We start from the raw sequence: 17,493 nt of genomic DNA on the forward strand, positions 1-17,493 counted from the left end.
TTGTTTGAGGGGGGGCTTGTCAGAAAGTGTTTTGAATGTTACAGAGAGCTGCAAGGAAGTGTTTTTTTTTCTTCTTCTTCACTCAGTTACTCAGCAGCATCTCTGCGTGTTTGTGCTTACATGAGCTACTTTAGAAGATGTGTCACTCCTAACCCCCCCCCCCCCCCCCCCCCCCCCCCCCCACTCCCCCCGGAGAACAAAAACACAAGCAAGGCTGGTAGAAACAAAAGCACATCCATTATCTTTTTGTCCTCACCCAGGAAGCAATTTATCCACACAGTAATGATTTACAATATGGCCTCGAGTTTAATAGATGGTTTTTTTTTTTGTTGTGCTTTGATTTGATTGAAACGTATTCACACCTTATTTACTCATGAAATCCTGCACTTAATTACGTGGAACACCTTGTCCCTTTACCTTTAGTAACTTCCGAGACTGTGTGTGTGTGTGTGTGTGTGTGTGTGTGTGTGTGTGGTCTTATTCTTTCTTTGAATGTGTCCCAGTGAAAACATACACAACAATAACACGAATAGCAAGTTCATCCAATAGTTGCTGAGTCGGCATGCCTGGTCTATTAAATGTTATTATCCATACAATATTTGCCACAGTAGAAGATCCAAATCAAAGTAGCAGAGGAACGAACACACCAAGATTAGATGTGTTGGGATTCCCAAATTCAGCATGAATGACTCAATATCCCATAATGCAACTTGTCCTATCTTTCGGTAAATAATTTGCCTGGTAAATCTGAAGCTTCAGTCAAGCTGAGACAAACCTGTGGTCATGTCCAGACCCCCTGAGGATCTCATAACTACTCACACAGCATGAACTGACTTAATGCCACCATTAACACATTGACTGAAGGCGTTTTGATGGTATAAAATCTACCCACTTTTAGATTTCAGTGACAGCGGCAGCGTGCGTTTGTGCTCAGGAGCCGTGTCTGGGAAGAAAAACCTTGACATAAGACATGCAGTGTGTTAGGACATGAAGATGACAACACAGAGGAGAAGTTAAAGTTTTTCTAGCTGCATCATGTCACAGAGCTTTAAACACACTTGCATTCAGCAGAGTAGACGCCTGTGCTCTTGTTGTGTTTACTGGTCGTTACTGTAGTGAGGCAGCTCTGTTCCCTCTCTCGTCTCCTCACTTCGTCACTGTTTATCTGTCGCTATCTCTCCCCCCCCCCCCCCCCCCCCGTTCTCTGTTTGTGATCTCACTCACACATTTATTTGCTCAAGTTTTCTGCTTGTCACTTCTGTTTTTTCTTCCACGAACATCTCACCCTGTCTTCCCCACTTCACTGCCCGTGGTCCTGGTTCTCCTCACATGCTATTGTTGCCCTCTTCCTTCTTTATCCTTTCCTCTTGATCTCTTTCTCCTTTGTGAATCACACCAGAGAGGAGCAGAAACAGAGCCGGATGTCAGCTTGATGAACGAGGTCATGCAGGCCCCATAGACCCTGTTATGCTGAGTCACCATAAGATCTCTCTCACACACACATTTCTCTCTCTTTTCCTAAGTCTGTCTTTCACACACATACAAAGCAGGTTCCTTCAAATCTTTGCACACTTGTCCCTCTGTCGTGCAACTCTGGCGTCCAGTGATTCCTCAGAAGTCTCATAAAAACAGTCCCACCTTGTTCAGCGCTCCACTCATGTTCAATCACAACCAGGCAAAGACATATCTTGCTTACATGCTCTGAACACCATGTAGCACATCTGCGTTATATTAGTGCAACATCAAATGAGTGGTCAGAAACACACATAATCCAAATGAGAACATCAGCATGTCTTGCTAATTCATGCGTAATGTGCATTGGTGCATTTTTGGATGTAGAACCTTTTACACCATTGCAGTTACATTATATTTTGGGCTCCGGAACAAAGCTCAAGTACTAGAAATAGTTTATACACTTTGATATATTTAGTTTTACAAATGTTCACAAACCCACAACTTGGCTGGTTAAATGTTGCAGAAGTCAGCTAAGTTAATTGACTCTCTTGATGATTTCATCTAAGTAACAAGGTGTTTTAATCATTTAAAATGTGCCTCTGAAGATATATGTGTGGGACACATTTATTTGACCATTGTGTGCTTACTGTTTATACATAGTATGCAATAGTAACACTTTGCTGTTTTAGTCATACAGCATGTTTGCTCTCTCTAACTTAAACAATCATATTGTACCATTTCATTGATGAGCGACATACAGCTTCATCAATCATATATGACAGTTATGATCACTTTAGGGCTTTATATAAAGTCATAACGTGCTACTTTATGAGCTCATTATTTTTGTAATGGGTTGTGATCGTGCACTAATATATGTTCACTCAAATGTTCCGTTACTAATGCGTCCTCCATCCTGACTGGCTCCTGTCTCTAGACCCGCTTATGTCCGTGAGTCTACGCGGGTTTCTCTGGGTCTGGGGAGTGTCAGGGCCATGGCTTCAGATAGGCCCTCAGAAACAGGCTATATTTACACAGGCTCTTAGGAGACAAGACCAGACCCCAGAAACCCATCACATGCTCTGTCCTGTGGCCTTTTTCCCGCGCCCGTTCAGATAACATGGACAGGTCTGGGAGACAAGTCAGTCGGGGGGGGAGTACCTTGTCAAAACTACGGCTGCATACAAATGTGTTAGTATTTAGTTAATTAATGCTGTTTGTATATTACATCCCAAGCTACCTGGGAAGTAAAGACAACTGTGCAGTGGTCAGGCTCAGGCCTGTGATGCCGCCACAGACTGAGGAACGGCGCTAAAAACAAAGGTATTGCTTACCTCAATGGCACATGAGAGGTTGAATTTGCACCAAATTACAATAAGTATAGAAAGAGGAGTATTGTTAGAGTGAAATTAAATCTCCAAGTCCAAACTCAAATGTTTAACAGATGCTAGGATTCAAGACAAAGGAAGAGAAATGAGGAAATGAAGATTAAAAGCAGTTGAACTGGCCACATAGCTGACAGCAACTTTTAACAAGCTGAGCAACCTGATAGTTCAAATGTGTAAAGAAGAATTCAACTGGTCCAGCCAGTAAAACTGGGCTTACAGCACAATGTAAACCAACACACTTCTGTCTTCTACATAAACATGTCTCTTTACCCCCGCGGAGTACTTGTTTTTGACAGTCTGCCACAGCCTAGCAGGAGATTCAGATTGTTGACTGGAAAAAAACATGGACCAGACTAAATAAAATGGTGAGAGCATTGCTGAGTACGCTGAACACAGCAACAGTGTGTTTTAATTCTAATTAATCCAACTTTTTATTTGTAAGAAATTAGATTAATCTGGCCGTCAAGAGGATGCAGTTGCACTTGCCCCACATCCTGGGACATCACGTCTTCATGGAAAGGAAACATATATCTTCTGTTCAGTGGGAGTGGTTGAAACGGGGTTAAGGATGTATAATATACACATTAATATATATTACTTGTACTGGACATACTTACATACTATATGCTGTTGACCCTGATGACACTGTGATAATATTAGTAACTTTAATAAGAAAATACTCATGAAAAGTAACTTTGAAAGTGTGAAAGCAGGACTGTGGAATAGTGATATTTATACTTCAATGTGAGTTTTCATGGCCGTGGCAGAAACAAGTGCTTATCCAACAGCAGGCCTGTGTCCTATCAGCTGCTCCGATGGCCCTACAAACCGCTCTCGCACCTCTAGCTCGTGTGTCTCCACTGAGCCCGCTGATAATGAGATGGGTCAGCGCAGATAGCAGGAGTGATACTTGTGGTAAAGGTTATCACAGTAAATGGGAGTGAAGTGGATTTAATTAGTTTCCCACACAGTAAATAACAGAGACAGCATCAGCTGGAGCAGGTTGCACTTTGAGTGACGTGATGAGATTAAGTGTGTCTTAAGGAACTGGACATCACTGGATATGTGGGTTATAAGATTGTGGATGAATCTGTACACGTGTGTGCATCTGTATCTTAGTAGTTGTTTTTGTTTACTCTCTGTCTTCCCTCCAATCATACAAGCTCTCCAGCTCTGTCTCACTAAAGCAGACCCCGGGGAGGTCCAACAGAGTTGTTCAGACACCCCACACTCTCCCATCGCCAAAAACTCCTATCCAACCCCCCCCCAAACATCTCCCAACGGCAAGTGGAGCTGAGGCACCACAGACGCTTCCAGCCTCACGCCCTCCACTCATGTTCATTCCACACCGTGGCACACACAGTCTGGCAGTGTCGGCACGTGCACACACACAGAAAATTATTTCATTTTGTTCTGCAGCATGCAGCAAAAGGTGAGACAACACAGTGTAAGAAGATGAAAGCAAAAGTGAAGTAGGAGATGAGAAGTATTACATCCATTAAATGAAATGAGGTCAAAGTTGTATACACATACATGTACAGTAAATAGAACTAATGTCACATCATTTAAAGACAGAGTGAAATGCCGTGGAATTTAACCACAACATTTCTGACACTTGTTTGCCGTATGTGTTAATATGTAATGTGTTGAGCACATGGAGTGGGGGGTGAGGGGGGGGGGAGTGTTGCTTCTGTGTCATATTTCCTTATCTCTGGTCAACATGCTTGTGCTAACGTGCAGAGCCTCAAACCCAGCCAGCCGCTGTTGGGGGGCAGAAAAGAGGAGGGAGGGAGAGAAGGAGAGAGGGAGGGGTGGTGAGGTTGACTACACCAGGATCAGCAAAGAAAGAGAGAGAGAGACAGACACAGAGAGAGAGACAGAGAGAGACACAGAGAGAGAGACAGAGAGAGACACAGAGAGAGACACAGAGAGAGACACAGAGAGAGACAGACAGAGAGAGAGACACAGAGAGAGACACAGAGAGAGACACAGAGAGAGAGACAGAGAGAGACACAGAGAGAGAGACAGAGAGAGAGAGACAGAGAGAGAGGCCCAGCGCCTGACAACTACTGACAGCTGAGCTTCCTCTCTCTGTGGGGCTTTCACAACCACAAACTGACACCGTCTCGCAAACACACGCACACGTATGAATCGATCCACTTCAGCTGTACACGGAGCGGCCGAACGGTCATGCACAATTTAGGCCCGTTTTCTGTGTCAGGCGGAGCGTGACATTGACTGTATCAGGCCGTGCTGTGGAGTGGTCTCTGTGAGAGAGGGACTCTTATGTAAGTGCTGATGTTCAGTGTGTGTGTGTGTGAGTTTTGTTTTGTTTTGTTGTTTTTTTTCCCCCCATGCTCTCTTTGGAGCACGAGCTCAGCTCAGACATCCTCTCTGAAACCACTTGGTCTGTGTTCAACAAATGTCTCAGTGTGTGTGGCCGCGCACGGCACATCGCAGGGGGCTGTAAGCAACAGGTGAAAAAGAGGATGTTACAACAATCAGCGAGGCTTTTTCCTCAGTCTGACTTCTGAACCTTTGCTGTCACTGTTGGCATATGAGGACAGCTGTGCAAATGGCCTCTTGTTACCTTCACCATGCACAGCAACCATCATAACTAAGTCAAAAAGAGAACTACCACTGACCTGCTTCTCTGTTAGCCACTAGTTTTTCCTTATCCAGTTTGAAGGACACAGGACACTGTGAGGTCAAATTTGTGATTTCCAGCTATACAAATAAAACTAGAATTTCATATTTTCTTTGCAGCACATGACCCGTACATCACTTAGAGTGTTATTAAATGAAAGGTCCAGTACTTCAGGTCGTCATCTTCTAGAAATACTGTGAAGTGAGAATGCTCCAAACGTGCTTTAAAACACCTGTGCACATTAACTAGTCATCTTCAGAGGTTCAGCCCAGCTGTTTCCAGTCTTCATGTCAACCTAAGACAGCCAGGACCCTGCTATAGCTCCATCTTTACAGACATGACATTAACTAACGTGGTCACTTAACTTCTTTGCATCTAACTACTGGGAAACTAATTGAGAGTTTTTCTTCAAAATGTCTGCAACAGCACAAACACCAGGAGAAACGGGATTTGACTCATTAGGCAGAGTGAAAGCCAAAAAGGGGCATCTTTTAGACAGATGAGTGAGATTGTGTCGAGATAAAGTTTCATTTATGATCCATCATCTGAGATATTTTTGACCGTTAATTCATCTGTTTAATCTCCTTTGCTGTCTTGAACTCTCAGGACAGTACCACCCCACCCCAACCACCCCCATCACTCGTTGCTCCCATCGTTTCTTTTTGGAGATTTCCTCAAACCTCTCCTATTTTAGTATGTTCCACCCCATCATGAGTTGCTCCCTTCATGTAAAGAAAAAAAACACTAAGCTCCCTGCTCTCTCTCTCTCTCTCTCATAAAACAACGTACCCCTGTGAGTTTGTGTGTGTTTCCATGCACCACCAGTTATGGTCCCGATCCTAGAGGGAGTGATCAGTGCTCAGTGCAGCGAGGAGGATAGAGAACCCGGATTCACCAGCAGCTCTTTATAAGGACAAGGGAAAAAATGCCCTGCTGCCTCTATATTTAGACAGACTTTATTGGGCCTCTTGTCTTCGCTTTTCTCCCACCCCTCCAGCCCCCTCCTCCTGTGCTGCTGCTGCTGTTAGAAATCTCTCACCAAAGCCATGTGGGCGGCCGGCCCTCCTCTCCATCGCAGTGAGGGAAGAGTGAGCTCGATAATGATCTGGGTGATAATAACAGAGCAGAGGAAACAGAAGAGAGATGGGGAGAGGATAGAGGGAGAATGACAGAGAAGAGGTGGGTGGCGAGAGAAGTGTTTTTCATTGTGTCCCCTTTTGCTGTACAATGACTATTATCCACAGTCCTGGTGCTGTCCTCTCTCTGTCCCACCATCCTCCAGCTTGGAGGAAATCCCAAGAAAGGGGTATGTTATCCATCCAGCCATATAGGGAGGAGACTGGCAGAAATCTAATGACCCAGAACCATCAAAAGCGTCTCTACCATTTCCTCCTACTGCAATTTGCCCACTGTATGTTAAAGGCTAGAGTGGAAAGTGTTGTGGAAGTATGTACATGTATACATGGTGTAGGGCTACGTGCCTGTGCTATCTGGCCTTATCTCCAAAGTGGAGCCAATTTTTCAAGAGTTCTGACCTCTTCTGTCCGAATTTACTGCCAAAAACAAGTCGTGTTCTAACTTTGTGTTCTTTCATCCACCTATCTCTCTCTTTCTTATCTTAGCTATTGCCTGGTGATAATAACGCAGTATAATCAAACACTAATGGCACTGTGTCAGTGCTGAAGACAGAGAAGTGAAAAAGAGAAAAGCTGTTGGTGAGTTTTACCTTGAGATGGGACCTTTCAAAGAAAAAAACTCCTAAAACCTTGAGAAAACCCCTTAAGTCCCAATGAGCACCTGAGCATGAACAACATATTACAGTGACTTGACTTGTTTTGGGTGTGACAGCAATCACACCTCTCTGTCAAATGTAAATACAGAAGGCAGCGATTTGCCATTGCATCATTTAAAACCTACATTTTACTGTATTATTACTTACTATTGAACAAAACATGTGTTTTTGAAACTGAGACGTTTGGTTGTTTTTTCACAAACATCTGCTCATTTTGAACTTGATGCCAGCAACACACATGTGCAAAAGCAAAAAAGTGTGGACAGGAGTATATTCGCCACTGTGCTGCATCAACTCTTCTTTTAACTAAACATGTGAAGCTGTTATCAAATTCATTTTTTTCTAAGACTTAAATCACTATTGAAATGGAGCCTGAAAAGTTTACAGGCCTGTGTAATTGTACTTCAAATGTCCTCAGTTACTTTCCACCGATGGAAAAAGAAAGAAAAGCTCGTGGTGGCACTGGTTTGATCAAGGTTAAGACAATTCATCCATGTAGTTCTTGAGATACTTCAGTGTGGAACAAAGCAGCAGCCGCCAGCATGACAAATAATGCCCCTACTTGTAGTCTGGTCTTGTCTGACTGGATTTGTTGCCTATAATGCTGGGCTGTAAGTCAGTGGTTTGTAGCTGATTGCACCTATCCAGTACAAAATACCCTGGAGGAATCACGTGCTGGAACGGGCACCCGACAATATTTTTCTTTACTTCAGCAATGAGCAGTAAAACTCAGGGAGGTGCGGCTGAATGAGGCAGAAAAGTCCGATTTGCATGCGAGCTGACAAATTCAAGAGTCACACAAGTAAACCATCAACTGCCATGCAAATGAGAGGCAAATCAAATTCAAAATAGGCCCAAGGTAAAGGAGGGGTCAAAAAGATGACAACACAGGTGCGTTTTTGCTTATGAAAAACTTGGGACTATCTCATCACCCATGGATACTGTTGCTCGTGCTCCTGACTTCAGGCTGACAAGTTTTACCACAACAGCAACAGCAGTTTGCTGGGGGAAGGACAAAAGCATGACATCAGACATCATAGTGGAAGCAGCCCCGAAGACAATACTTCTCTGTGCGGGAGAAGAGCCAAGGCGTGGCCTGGCTGGACAGAGGCTTCTCTCAGTGGACCAGCCGGCCACAGCAGCTGTCTCAACCTCTGTCTCTATCTCTGCCACACAATTCAGCATGAAAGCTGACATAGCATTAGGACAAAGGATCAACACATTTACGTTAAATCCCTTAACCCCTGGGTATCGCTCCCCCCCCGTCTGTCTCTGTGTGTGTGTGTGTGTGTCAGCCTCTGTCTGTCCATGCTCACTCTGAGCTCAGGAACGCAGGGATGGAGGCGGAGTAGGAGGAGAGCCCCAGAGAAAGAAACCTAGTTCATACAAACTGGCAAAACAAAGAGCCAATGGACAGAGAGGCTCCCACTGACAGGGGATCCGGAGTGATGATTGCTTAGATAAGTGTGTGCACATGTAAACATATTACACACAACACAGAGCCTGCCCACATTGTAGCACTGTATTTACACTCTGTCTTCTTGTAACTGCCTGAGGAGATTAATAAAAAAAAAAAAAAGCTGGATGTGTTGTGCCGGAATACTTAAGTTCAAGTTATTTACCAAAACCCTCTGGTGAAGAGCCCTCCTCTTCTCACAGCCGTAAAAGTTTACCGGCTATGACAGAGAGGAGCGAAAGCAGCTTCACCACATAGTTGAACTCCACATGAGGGGAAAAGAGAAAGCTGCGTGATCGAGTGGAGCCGAGGCTGAAGTCAGAGCCTCGCCGATCCCTCAGGGACGCGCCACCTGGGTTGTGAAAGGGAGCCTGGCTGCCCTTTTCAGCTCAATACGGGATGTGCAAACAGCAGATGAGCATCATTGAGTGTGTATGAGCAGTGTATCAACACAAAACCCACCTGCCCTTCAGTTTAGGCCCAGTGACAACAAATGCAACAAAAGCCCTGCGCGATACGCCCAGCCTCGAGGGGCCGCCACAGCTACCTATTCATCCTCTCATTCACCTGTAAGGAGGATTCAATAGGTCTGCATGTTATTAAAAGCTTTTATACATACACACCGGCTGATAGCATTATGAATTTGCGTAAAGGATGCTGGGCTAAACTGAAGGGGGGGGGGGGGGGTTACATGATGATTGGGCCATTGTTGGAACCTCCAGCCTGTCTGTAAACTCTAAGCTGTGTTCAAGCACTTTTTTATTTATTTTTTGTTTAACCACCTGACTACTTCTCTCAAAAGATAGTCTTGCCATATTATTCAGTCCATTTCCACTAAAGGTACCTACAGCATGCAATGTACTGTAAGTACACACACACACGCACACACACACATCCTCAACGTAGTCAGTAGTTAGATTGCAGAATGGCTACATGTTAAATCACTTAGGTAAACAATGCTGACCTGCTTGGACTAAATACACTGACATGAGCTTCTATGTGCTCTCCCTCTGATGAACCTATGATTATATCCTCTTCCTGTTTAAAAGCTGGTTGACTAGTTGGACAAGCTGAGAGGCTGGAAATCCATCTACAGGGAGACCCGACATGAACTTTTGCCAGATTTTGCCTGTAGCTACCACTGTAGTGTGTGTGTTGACTAAACATTTATGTATTCTAATACTGCTGCTTTCAAGGGCTTAGTAACCCCAATAACCTCTGTAACGTTACTAATATTACAGAAGATCCTTATTTTAAAAACGTATCTTTTTACCAACCGTCTGTTCAGTTCCTACTGTCCTGGTACGGTGGTGTCTCTCCTACCTACTATTTCTTCAATAAAATCATGATAAACATTTCACTACTATAAAAATATACAGTTTTTGAATTGGCGACCAGGTGGAAATCAAAACGCTTCAGTGTGTTCAGGATTTATTCTTTCGTTTAATGGGAATACAGTGGTGTGGTGGTTGGTGATGTGACCGTGTGATGGTCTCTCACTGTTGTGTCGTCCCTGGCCAGATCCCTCTGCTTAACTGCACTGGTCTGTCACTCCATAGGATGAACTGAGTGACCCTCACACACAGCTGCACACTGTGAGACACATAGTCTCCTGCTTTATCCTGGGATCAAGATCAGTCAGGATATGTTCAGACGAACGCTGGACTCACACCACAGTAACACACTGTGTTGAGGTAACGTCGGCCACACAGGCCTGAGCCATGTCAGGGCCACAGGGCTGTTGAGTCAACAGGCAACAACTGCCATCTAGTGGTGTGTCATGAAAGAGGAACAGTTTCCACATTCAGGGACAAAACCACTGGTCATTTTACTCCAAATGTTTTCTCAGACAAGCAAAATAAGTCAGAAGTGAAACTAAATCTTCTATTAATATCTCAGGATATTGGACTTATTAATACAAACATCAAAATGAAGCTACAGCTCCTCAAGCTGTGCGAAACAAAAGCAGAAGTTTTGTTTCTGTTTTCTTGTTTGAATTTGATCAACTGACGCTGCTAATTTACTCTAAAGTAAAAAACGGGTTTATAATGAAGAATGGCAAGAAACTAAAATATGATCGAGCCCAGTCTTACTGTTTAGTTGACGTGTTTCTGTCCATTTTAATGGAATATGTCTGTTCACAGTGCACAGAATGTGGCCAAGGTCAACACACAGCACATCTTAAAACCTCCATTATTTGAATGTGTAGCAGTGTGTACTAAGTGTGTACTATACTGGTAATCAAAGGATACCAGTGAAAATAATCATCTGAACTGTAGAAAAAACAACAGCACACTACAACTCATCTCATCTGTCCATGTCATACACAGAAAAACTGACTTTAAGCAGTTCTGGTTTATTCAAACATTCATGTTGTATTGTTTTCATAACATTACAATTGTAAACAAAGTAAAAAGCAACATAAAAAATGAATTGACAAAAAAAAAAAAAAAAACTGAACAGAGAAAAAGTCTCTGATCATTACTGTTACAGATCATTTTAGCTTTCTGCTGTGCATGACACAAAACTACACAAATGTCCCTATCACACATCACCATAGGTATCAGTTCACTGTTCACAATGTTCTAATTGTTGTCGACTTGTGGGAAAAGAGGCTTACTCCAACACTTGAGGTAAAAACCAAACACAAACTGTTGCTTCCTCTATCCATCCAGTAACTTGAGGATGCTTTCTCTCTCTTTCAGTGCTTTCCAGGCCTGGTCCTTCTCCTTCTTGGTTGGAGTGCGTTTCTTCTGTCTGGCTGCCATAATGCGTCGAAATGCCTCCATCACCTCATTATCAGCCACCCTGACTCTCTGCCTCAGCTCCTGCTTGCGCATCTCCTCCTTTGCCAGCCTGCGAGGAAAACGCAAATCAAAAATTTATGTCAACAGCTGATGACGGATAAGACTTCATGGTAAGTGCATCTACTGCTGGCCTGCCCTCACCGGAGCAGCTCCTGTTTGCGGGCTCTGTTGTGAGCACTCAGGGCTTTCAGCTCTGCTTGTCTCTTCTGCAGCTCTGCCAGGACCTCATCCTCAGAGTCTCCTCCCGGTCCGGGCCGCTCTTCTGAGTCCAGTAGCCCCTGGGCTACCAGCTCCTCTTTGATCCGCGCCTCTAGGGAACGTGTGTGAGGAACACTGGAAAAGACATAAAACAGATTAAATACGACACATATGAAAAACAAATAATAAGTGAAATTAAAAGGAAGTCATAGCTGGTGCAGTTACAGCTGTGTGTGGATGTTTAGCATCATGTATCAGATCAAAACTCTATAAATTACCAAGTGTTAATAACAAAGTTATAGTTAACCCATCGAAATGCACCAGCGTTACAAGGTGTTTATTAAGTCAACTCAATTATCATGTCTGTGTGAAAAAGAGAAGTGATGTTGGTGCTTGTGATAATCCATACAATTCTTAAACGTAGCACAAATACCTAAAAGCTTTTCCTTGGCTTCGAGGAGACGTCCCAGCGGCATCGTTAGCATCCTTCCCTGCAATGTCTGGTATAGGAGAATCCTCCATGGGGGATATAATGTTCTCCTAGAAAAAAAAAAAAGGAGCAATAAACACATACTCCCATTTGTAGTGATACATTGTTTTTCATCTGTCATTTATTTTTACAAATGCCACAATTATTTCAATTCAATCAGTATACACATCTAACACTGACCTCTACAAGGGCCTGGAGCAGACGCTGTGTGAGAGGGCCGAAGGGACAGCTGTCCTCTTGTGATTCATGCTGGGATTCTGACTTTTTCAACAGCGAGTCCACGTCTACAGAAGGTCAACATGAAGATGAGATTAAGTTGGATACATGCTTGTGCAGTACTTAAAGTGCTGCAATGGTAAAACCAAGTGCAGACTCTAGTCTTCCCTCACCTTTTGCATCCAGTTCAGATAACGGCCCTCCCATGAGGCTCTTCTTCTTGTCATTGGCTCGCGCGCCTTCTCTCTGCTCCTCCAGCAGATCTTCCTGAGCCCATCGTTGAGAGTAGTGTTTCCCCAGTGCTGGAATCTACAAATAGCACAGACAGCACCAGATCTTAACACACATTTAACGTAATAAACCACTCAGAGTGTTGGTCAAGCTCTGACTGAGGCTTGGCATGAGACAACAAAGGCTCGTGCAAAGGCTTTTAATGACATACTTTAAAATACTCTGCTTCATCATCCGGAGGTTTCAGAAGCTCTTCTAGCAATCGGATCTCTTCATTTGTGATATCGGCACAATATGGCTCAACTGACGCCCAGAATCTGAAAACATAAAGATACACAAGATAAGGCGTGAATTTGTAAAATCAGGTAAAAAAACAACACACCAGAAACATACTTGATTATTCCACGTTCAAGACGTAAAAGACAAGACAAATACAAACAAGCGTCAACAGAGAGATTATAATGGACAGCTGCTGCTGACCTGTTGGGAGCATCGTTTTTAGGAGTGCGGGGAATGTCTTGTGGATCGTCTGTAAATTCATACTCTTGGACTTTAGGTTGCAGGTTTTTGGATTTGGGTCTGCCGGGGCCGGGACCTGGCCCATGACCACCTTTGCCGTCCAACTTCTGCTTCTTTGGCTTGTGGCGAGTTGTGGCAGCGGGGTCTGGGTCTTTCCCCAGCTTCAGGAATCGCTTGTCTCCTTTCTTGTCCTGCCAGTCTGTGAGAATCTACAATCAAAGTTTTCGGTCACAAATAAAAAAGTGGATGGGGAGGGGAGGTGGTATTTTGAACAACAATAACCACATTGGGATGAAAAGCACTGATGAGCCACATAAACAAGTGAAGTGCACTGGTTTGTCTCCGTCTTGCTCCCACCTGTCTCTGCTCCTCCAGGGCTCTGAGGCGGCGGTTAGCCGAGGACAGCAGCGTCTCCAGCTCCAGCTGCAGGGTGTCCAGCTCCTCGATGCCGATGCCATCGTCCTCTGAGCGGCCCAGCACGGCGGTGTAGCGGGGACACACCTTGACATGCTCGACGGGCTTGAAATCGTAATATTTCAGTGGAGGGCAGTCCTTCAACTCGCTCATGATGCCGTGAGGCAGACACCTGGATAAACTGATGCGGAGAAGAATGGACAGTGTGGAGAACAGTGATGATGGTGATGAGTTACAGTGAAGTAATATTAACTGAACTTATTGGTCCTCTCTTTTTTTTTTATCTCTCTGTGTATCTGTCTAACACACACACACACACACACACACACACACACACACACACACACACACACACCACTTAGCACGTACTCGCAGGTCAGTCTGCTGCTTGCTGGGCCCAAACTGTTCACATTACTGTTAGACTGCAACAACGGTGGCTATAATTTCACAATTCGGCACATCGACAGTTTACATAAAGAACCTATGGATGGTACAAACCTAAAGCACAGATACAAACCTGTAAATGTTTAAGAGAAACTATATTTACCGTCAGTGAATGGCGTCCATGATGGAAGAAACCATTCGCCTCACAGGGGTGTGTGAATGGCATTCGAATAAAAGTATGGCTAAACTTAGATAACATAACAATTTCAATCAAAACAAATAAAATAATACAGAATAATTAATGAACATAATATTTAATTTTGTGATATCTATCAAATCAAACGTTGTGAGGTGTGAATAGATTAACCTGATATTAAAGTGGTATAATCGGCACAAACCATATTGTTAAAACGTATATGAAAAAATAGACTATCGCTAAGCACGTAATTCAGCGCTTTAATTTCTTAATATATATATATTTAGAAACTCTTTTCAACTGTATTTTATTCAAAAAGTGGTTATAAAAGATGAAAATGACTCATATGCTAACGGTCGATTAGCAACATGTATCCTATTCACAGAGCGGAATGGACGCGTCCTAGCATGCTCGTTTTGATCAAAATGTCTTCCGCGTGGGCGGAGTGATACGCGCAAACATCAGCGTTTTCGGTGCGTCGAGAAATCCGCTTCCTCAAACGAAGTAGCTATATTGAAAACGAGCGCACCCCGTGTATAGCCGACGATGTAGGATTTACGGAAGAGGAGTCCCAGGCGTGGCTGAGGAACTTCCGTCTTTTACAGCTCAAAAATGGTGAGTCTCCTGCAATTAATGTATCCCGCTTTTAATCATTTAGTCATTTAGCAGCTTGAGTTATATCGACGTTAAAGGCGAGGTTAGCTAGCGCTCTTCGTGTTTCTCATAGACGTGGTTTCTTGCTGGCTGCAGTGAAATGAGAGGACGGGCATCCTCGATACGGTTTGCAATGACTGGAGTGATTTAGCTGAGCTGTCTTTTCCTCTTTGCCACTTTCTCATTGTTCATATGACTCGTAGCTCAAAGATCTGTCTCTATCCGATGCTGTGAATCTCTGGTGTAGATGGGTTAGTTGGCTGATGTAGAGTCTGGTTGTAAAGTGTAAAGTCAATCTCTGTTACCTGATAACATCTCAAACACACTCCCGATGACTTGAATCAGCTTGATGCTGGTCAGCCTAATGTTTTTCTTTCTAATTGTTGTTTATGGCTATATCTTTAAAATATAAACGCCCCCCCTGGAAGTGGGTTATTATTGAACAGCATCCCTGCACATAGCTCAGGCTGCTTCCTTATAAACTCATGCACATCACAACAGGACCTAATGGACTGGCCCTGCAGGTTGATTCACCCTCACTAGAACGGGAGGTTCATTTTGCACTCACTCCAATCTAAATAACAAATAGCACCATTTGCAAAAGGTCTTCTCTGCAGCGTGATCCACCCAGACACTGATCTTCTTCACCTTCTCCTCAGACAGCGACTCTGCGCCCCTACCTAAATGCTGTGAGGGCCACCTTGCAGGCTGCCCTGTGTCTGGAGAACTTCTCCTCTCAGGTGGTGGAGCGTCACAACAAGCCAGAGGTGGAGGTCAGGTATGTAACGGCGTGTGTGTTTTGGGGATGGCAGTACTTGTCCCCTTTCTGTGCTTCCTCCTGTTTCTTGTGCCTTTAAGCTGTTTGCAGATCATCAGCTGCTGTCACACAAGCAGAGACATGTGCAAACATGCATAAGGAAATCTAGGGGAGGAAAACATGACAGGAGCACAGGCAAAGCTGGGGGGGGGCTTGCTGCAGCCTGTCTGCAGGTGTTTCGCAATACGCAGAGAAGCGTTCGAGTTTTTGAACAAGTCACAATCAAATTTAAGTTTCTTCTTGGAGCCACACGGGGTGGGGTCTCTAACACAATGGTGATTTTTAGTATTTAGAATAAAGTTGGTTTAATACAGCAAGCTGTTTTTTACAGATGTATTTTGCTGTGGTTACAGGAGCAGCAAGGAGCTGCTACTTCAGCCGGTAGTGATCAGCCGTAATGACAAGGAGAAGGTTCTCATTGAGGGATCCATAAACTCAGTGAGAGTCAGCATTGCTGTAAAACAGGTGATTAAAACCAGCACGATTAGTTTATTTAATATTTATAACACAGTCTAATACACATATAAAAAAAAAAAACTTCTGTTATGTCTGAATTTAGGCCGATGAGATTGAGAAGATCCTGTGCCACAAGTTCATGCGCTTCATGATGATGAGAGCTGAGAACTTCTTCATTCTGAGAAGGAAACCAGTAGAGGTAAAACACAAGAGTTGGAGGTGTAATCCTATGTAACCAGGGTAAAAAAAAAAAAAAAGTGAGTCACAGAAGAGGAATCGATATACAGTAACAGGGTGACGTGAAGAATAAAAATAAAAATGAGGAACAGTGTCAATGTTTTAAACTGTGCTCTTCTGCACAAATGTACATGAACTCCAAAAATATTGCAGGATTGCAGATTGGCAATAAACAAAAAAAAGAAAGTAAATAAAAAGAAAGTAGCATTCTTAAAGATAGAATTATACAAGTGACTTTGACTTGAGTGACATCTTATGTGATGTGTGATAACCAGTCTGTTTCTGTTTTTTGTTTCCTTTTAATAAAGGGATATGACATTAGCTTTTTGATTACCAACTTCCACACGGAGCAGATGTACAAACACAAGCTGGTGGACTTTGTTATCCACTTCATGGAGGAAATCGACAAAGAGATCAGCGAGATGAAACTCTCCGTTAACGCCAGGGCCCGTATCGTTGCCGAAGAATTCCTCAAGAATGTAAGAAATTAGTTTTCTGGACTCAAGTCAAAATGACTCACAGCTGTACAAATATTCTTTATCCATGGTAACGTGATTCGTTCCTGTCTTCCCCATAGTTCTGATGTGTCCGTGGTCCCGCACAAGCTGGATGATGCTTAAAGGGCCAATCAGCACAAGAGTGGAGAACTATAGGTGTAAACAGCCAATCATTGAGGAACCAATCTGGCAACAACACCCGCTGCACACGTCTCGAGTATTTCCCTGTACTCATGAATATCAATGACTGTATATAATGAAATATTTACCAGTTTCATTTTCAGCCACTTAGAACAAATCCCCAAACAAAGGCGGGTCCTTAAAGTATTAATCAAGTTGATAGCCATGACTACAGGGGTGTTAAGGACGTGTTGCTGCGAATGCAATGGCCAGGTTTTTGTATTTTGTGTATGTGAGTCTGTATGTTCTGTCACTTCTGTTTCAAATTTGTCTCCAAATTTCTACGTTCAGGAAACCCGTGTTTGACAAAAGTGATGCTGAATCACGTGGAGCATAATCAGTCTGTAAAGAAGTCATCAGAAGCCACGTAGGAAAAGATAATAAAACTCATTTGTTTATACCTTTTGTTCTTTGTATTTCTCGTCAGTCATTATGGGTCATTTGTGGGGGGGCAGTGCTGCA

The 17,493-nt window shown here is 43.6% G+C and overlaps 2 protein-coding genes across 3 annotated transcripts; one reads left to right on the forward strand and one right to left on the reverse strand.

Moving 5' to 3' along the window:
• Nucleotides 1-10,845: 10,845 nt before the first annotated feature.
• Nucleotides 10,846-14,280, reverse strand: tada3l (transcriptional adaptor 3 (NGG1 homolog, yeast)-like). 2 transcript variants are annotated; one of them, XM_026346749.1, is made up of 9 exons: nucleotides 14,158-14,280; nucleotides 13,554-13,791; nucleotides 13,158-13,405; nucleotides 12,889-12,994; nucleotides 12,620-12,755; nucleotides 12,411-12,514; nucleotides 12,174-12,280; nucleotides 11,684-11,875; nucleotides 10,846-11,591 (listed from the first exon to the last, which is right to left on the reverse strand). In XM_026346749.1, exons 2-9 carry the CDS (start codon nucleotides 13,761-13,763, stop codon nucleotides 11,399-11,401), a joined length of 1,296 nt encoding a protein of 431 aa, XP_026202534.1. In that variant the 5' UTR covers nucleotides 13,764-13,791; nucleotides 14,158-14,280; the 3' UTR covers nucleotides 10,846-11,398. The 2 variants fall into 2 exon arrangements, with proteins under 2 accessions (XP_026202534.1, XP_026202535.1); XM_026346750.1 differs by lacking the exon at nucleotides 14,158-14,280 and adding an exon at nucleotides 13,980-14,128.
• Nucleotides 14,281-14,690: 410 nt separating this feature from the next.
• Nucleotides 14,691-17,436, forward strand: arpc4l (actin related protein 2/3 complex, subunit 4, like). Its single transcript, XM_026347832.1, has 6 exons — nucleotides 14,691-14,805; nucleotides 15,504-15,622; nucleotides 16,015-16,126; nucleotides 16,221-16,316; nucleotides 16,663-16,833; nucleotides 16,932-17,436. The coding sequence occupies exons 1-6, from the start codon at nucleotides 14,803-14,805 to the stop codon at nucleotides 16,935-16,937; spliced, it is 507 nt and encodes a 168-aa protein (XP_026203617.1). The 5' UTR covers nucleotides 14,691-14,802; the 3' UTR covers nucleotides 16,938-17,436.
• Nucleotides 17,437-17,493: the final 57 nt, after the last annotated feature.

Source organism: Anabas testudineus, chromosome 5 (assembly GCF_900324465.2).
Source record: "Anabas testudineus chromosome 5, fAnaTes1.2, whole genome shotgun sequence".
Taxonomy (NCBI): Eukaryota; Metazoa; Chordata; class Actinopteri; order Anabantiformes; family Anabantidae; genus Anabas; species Anabas testudineus.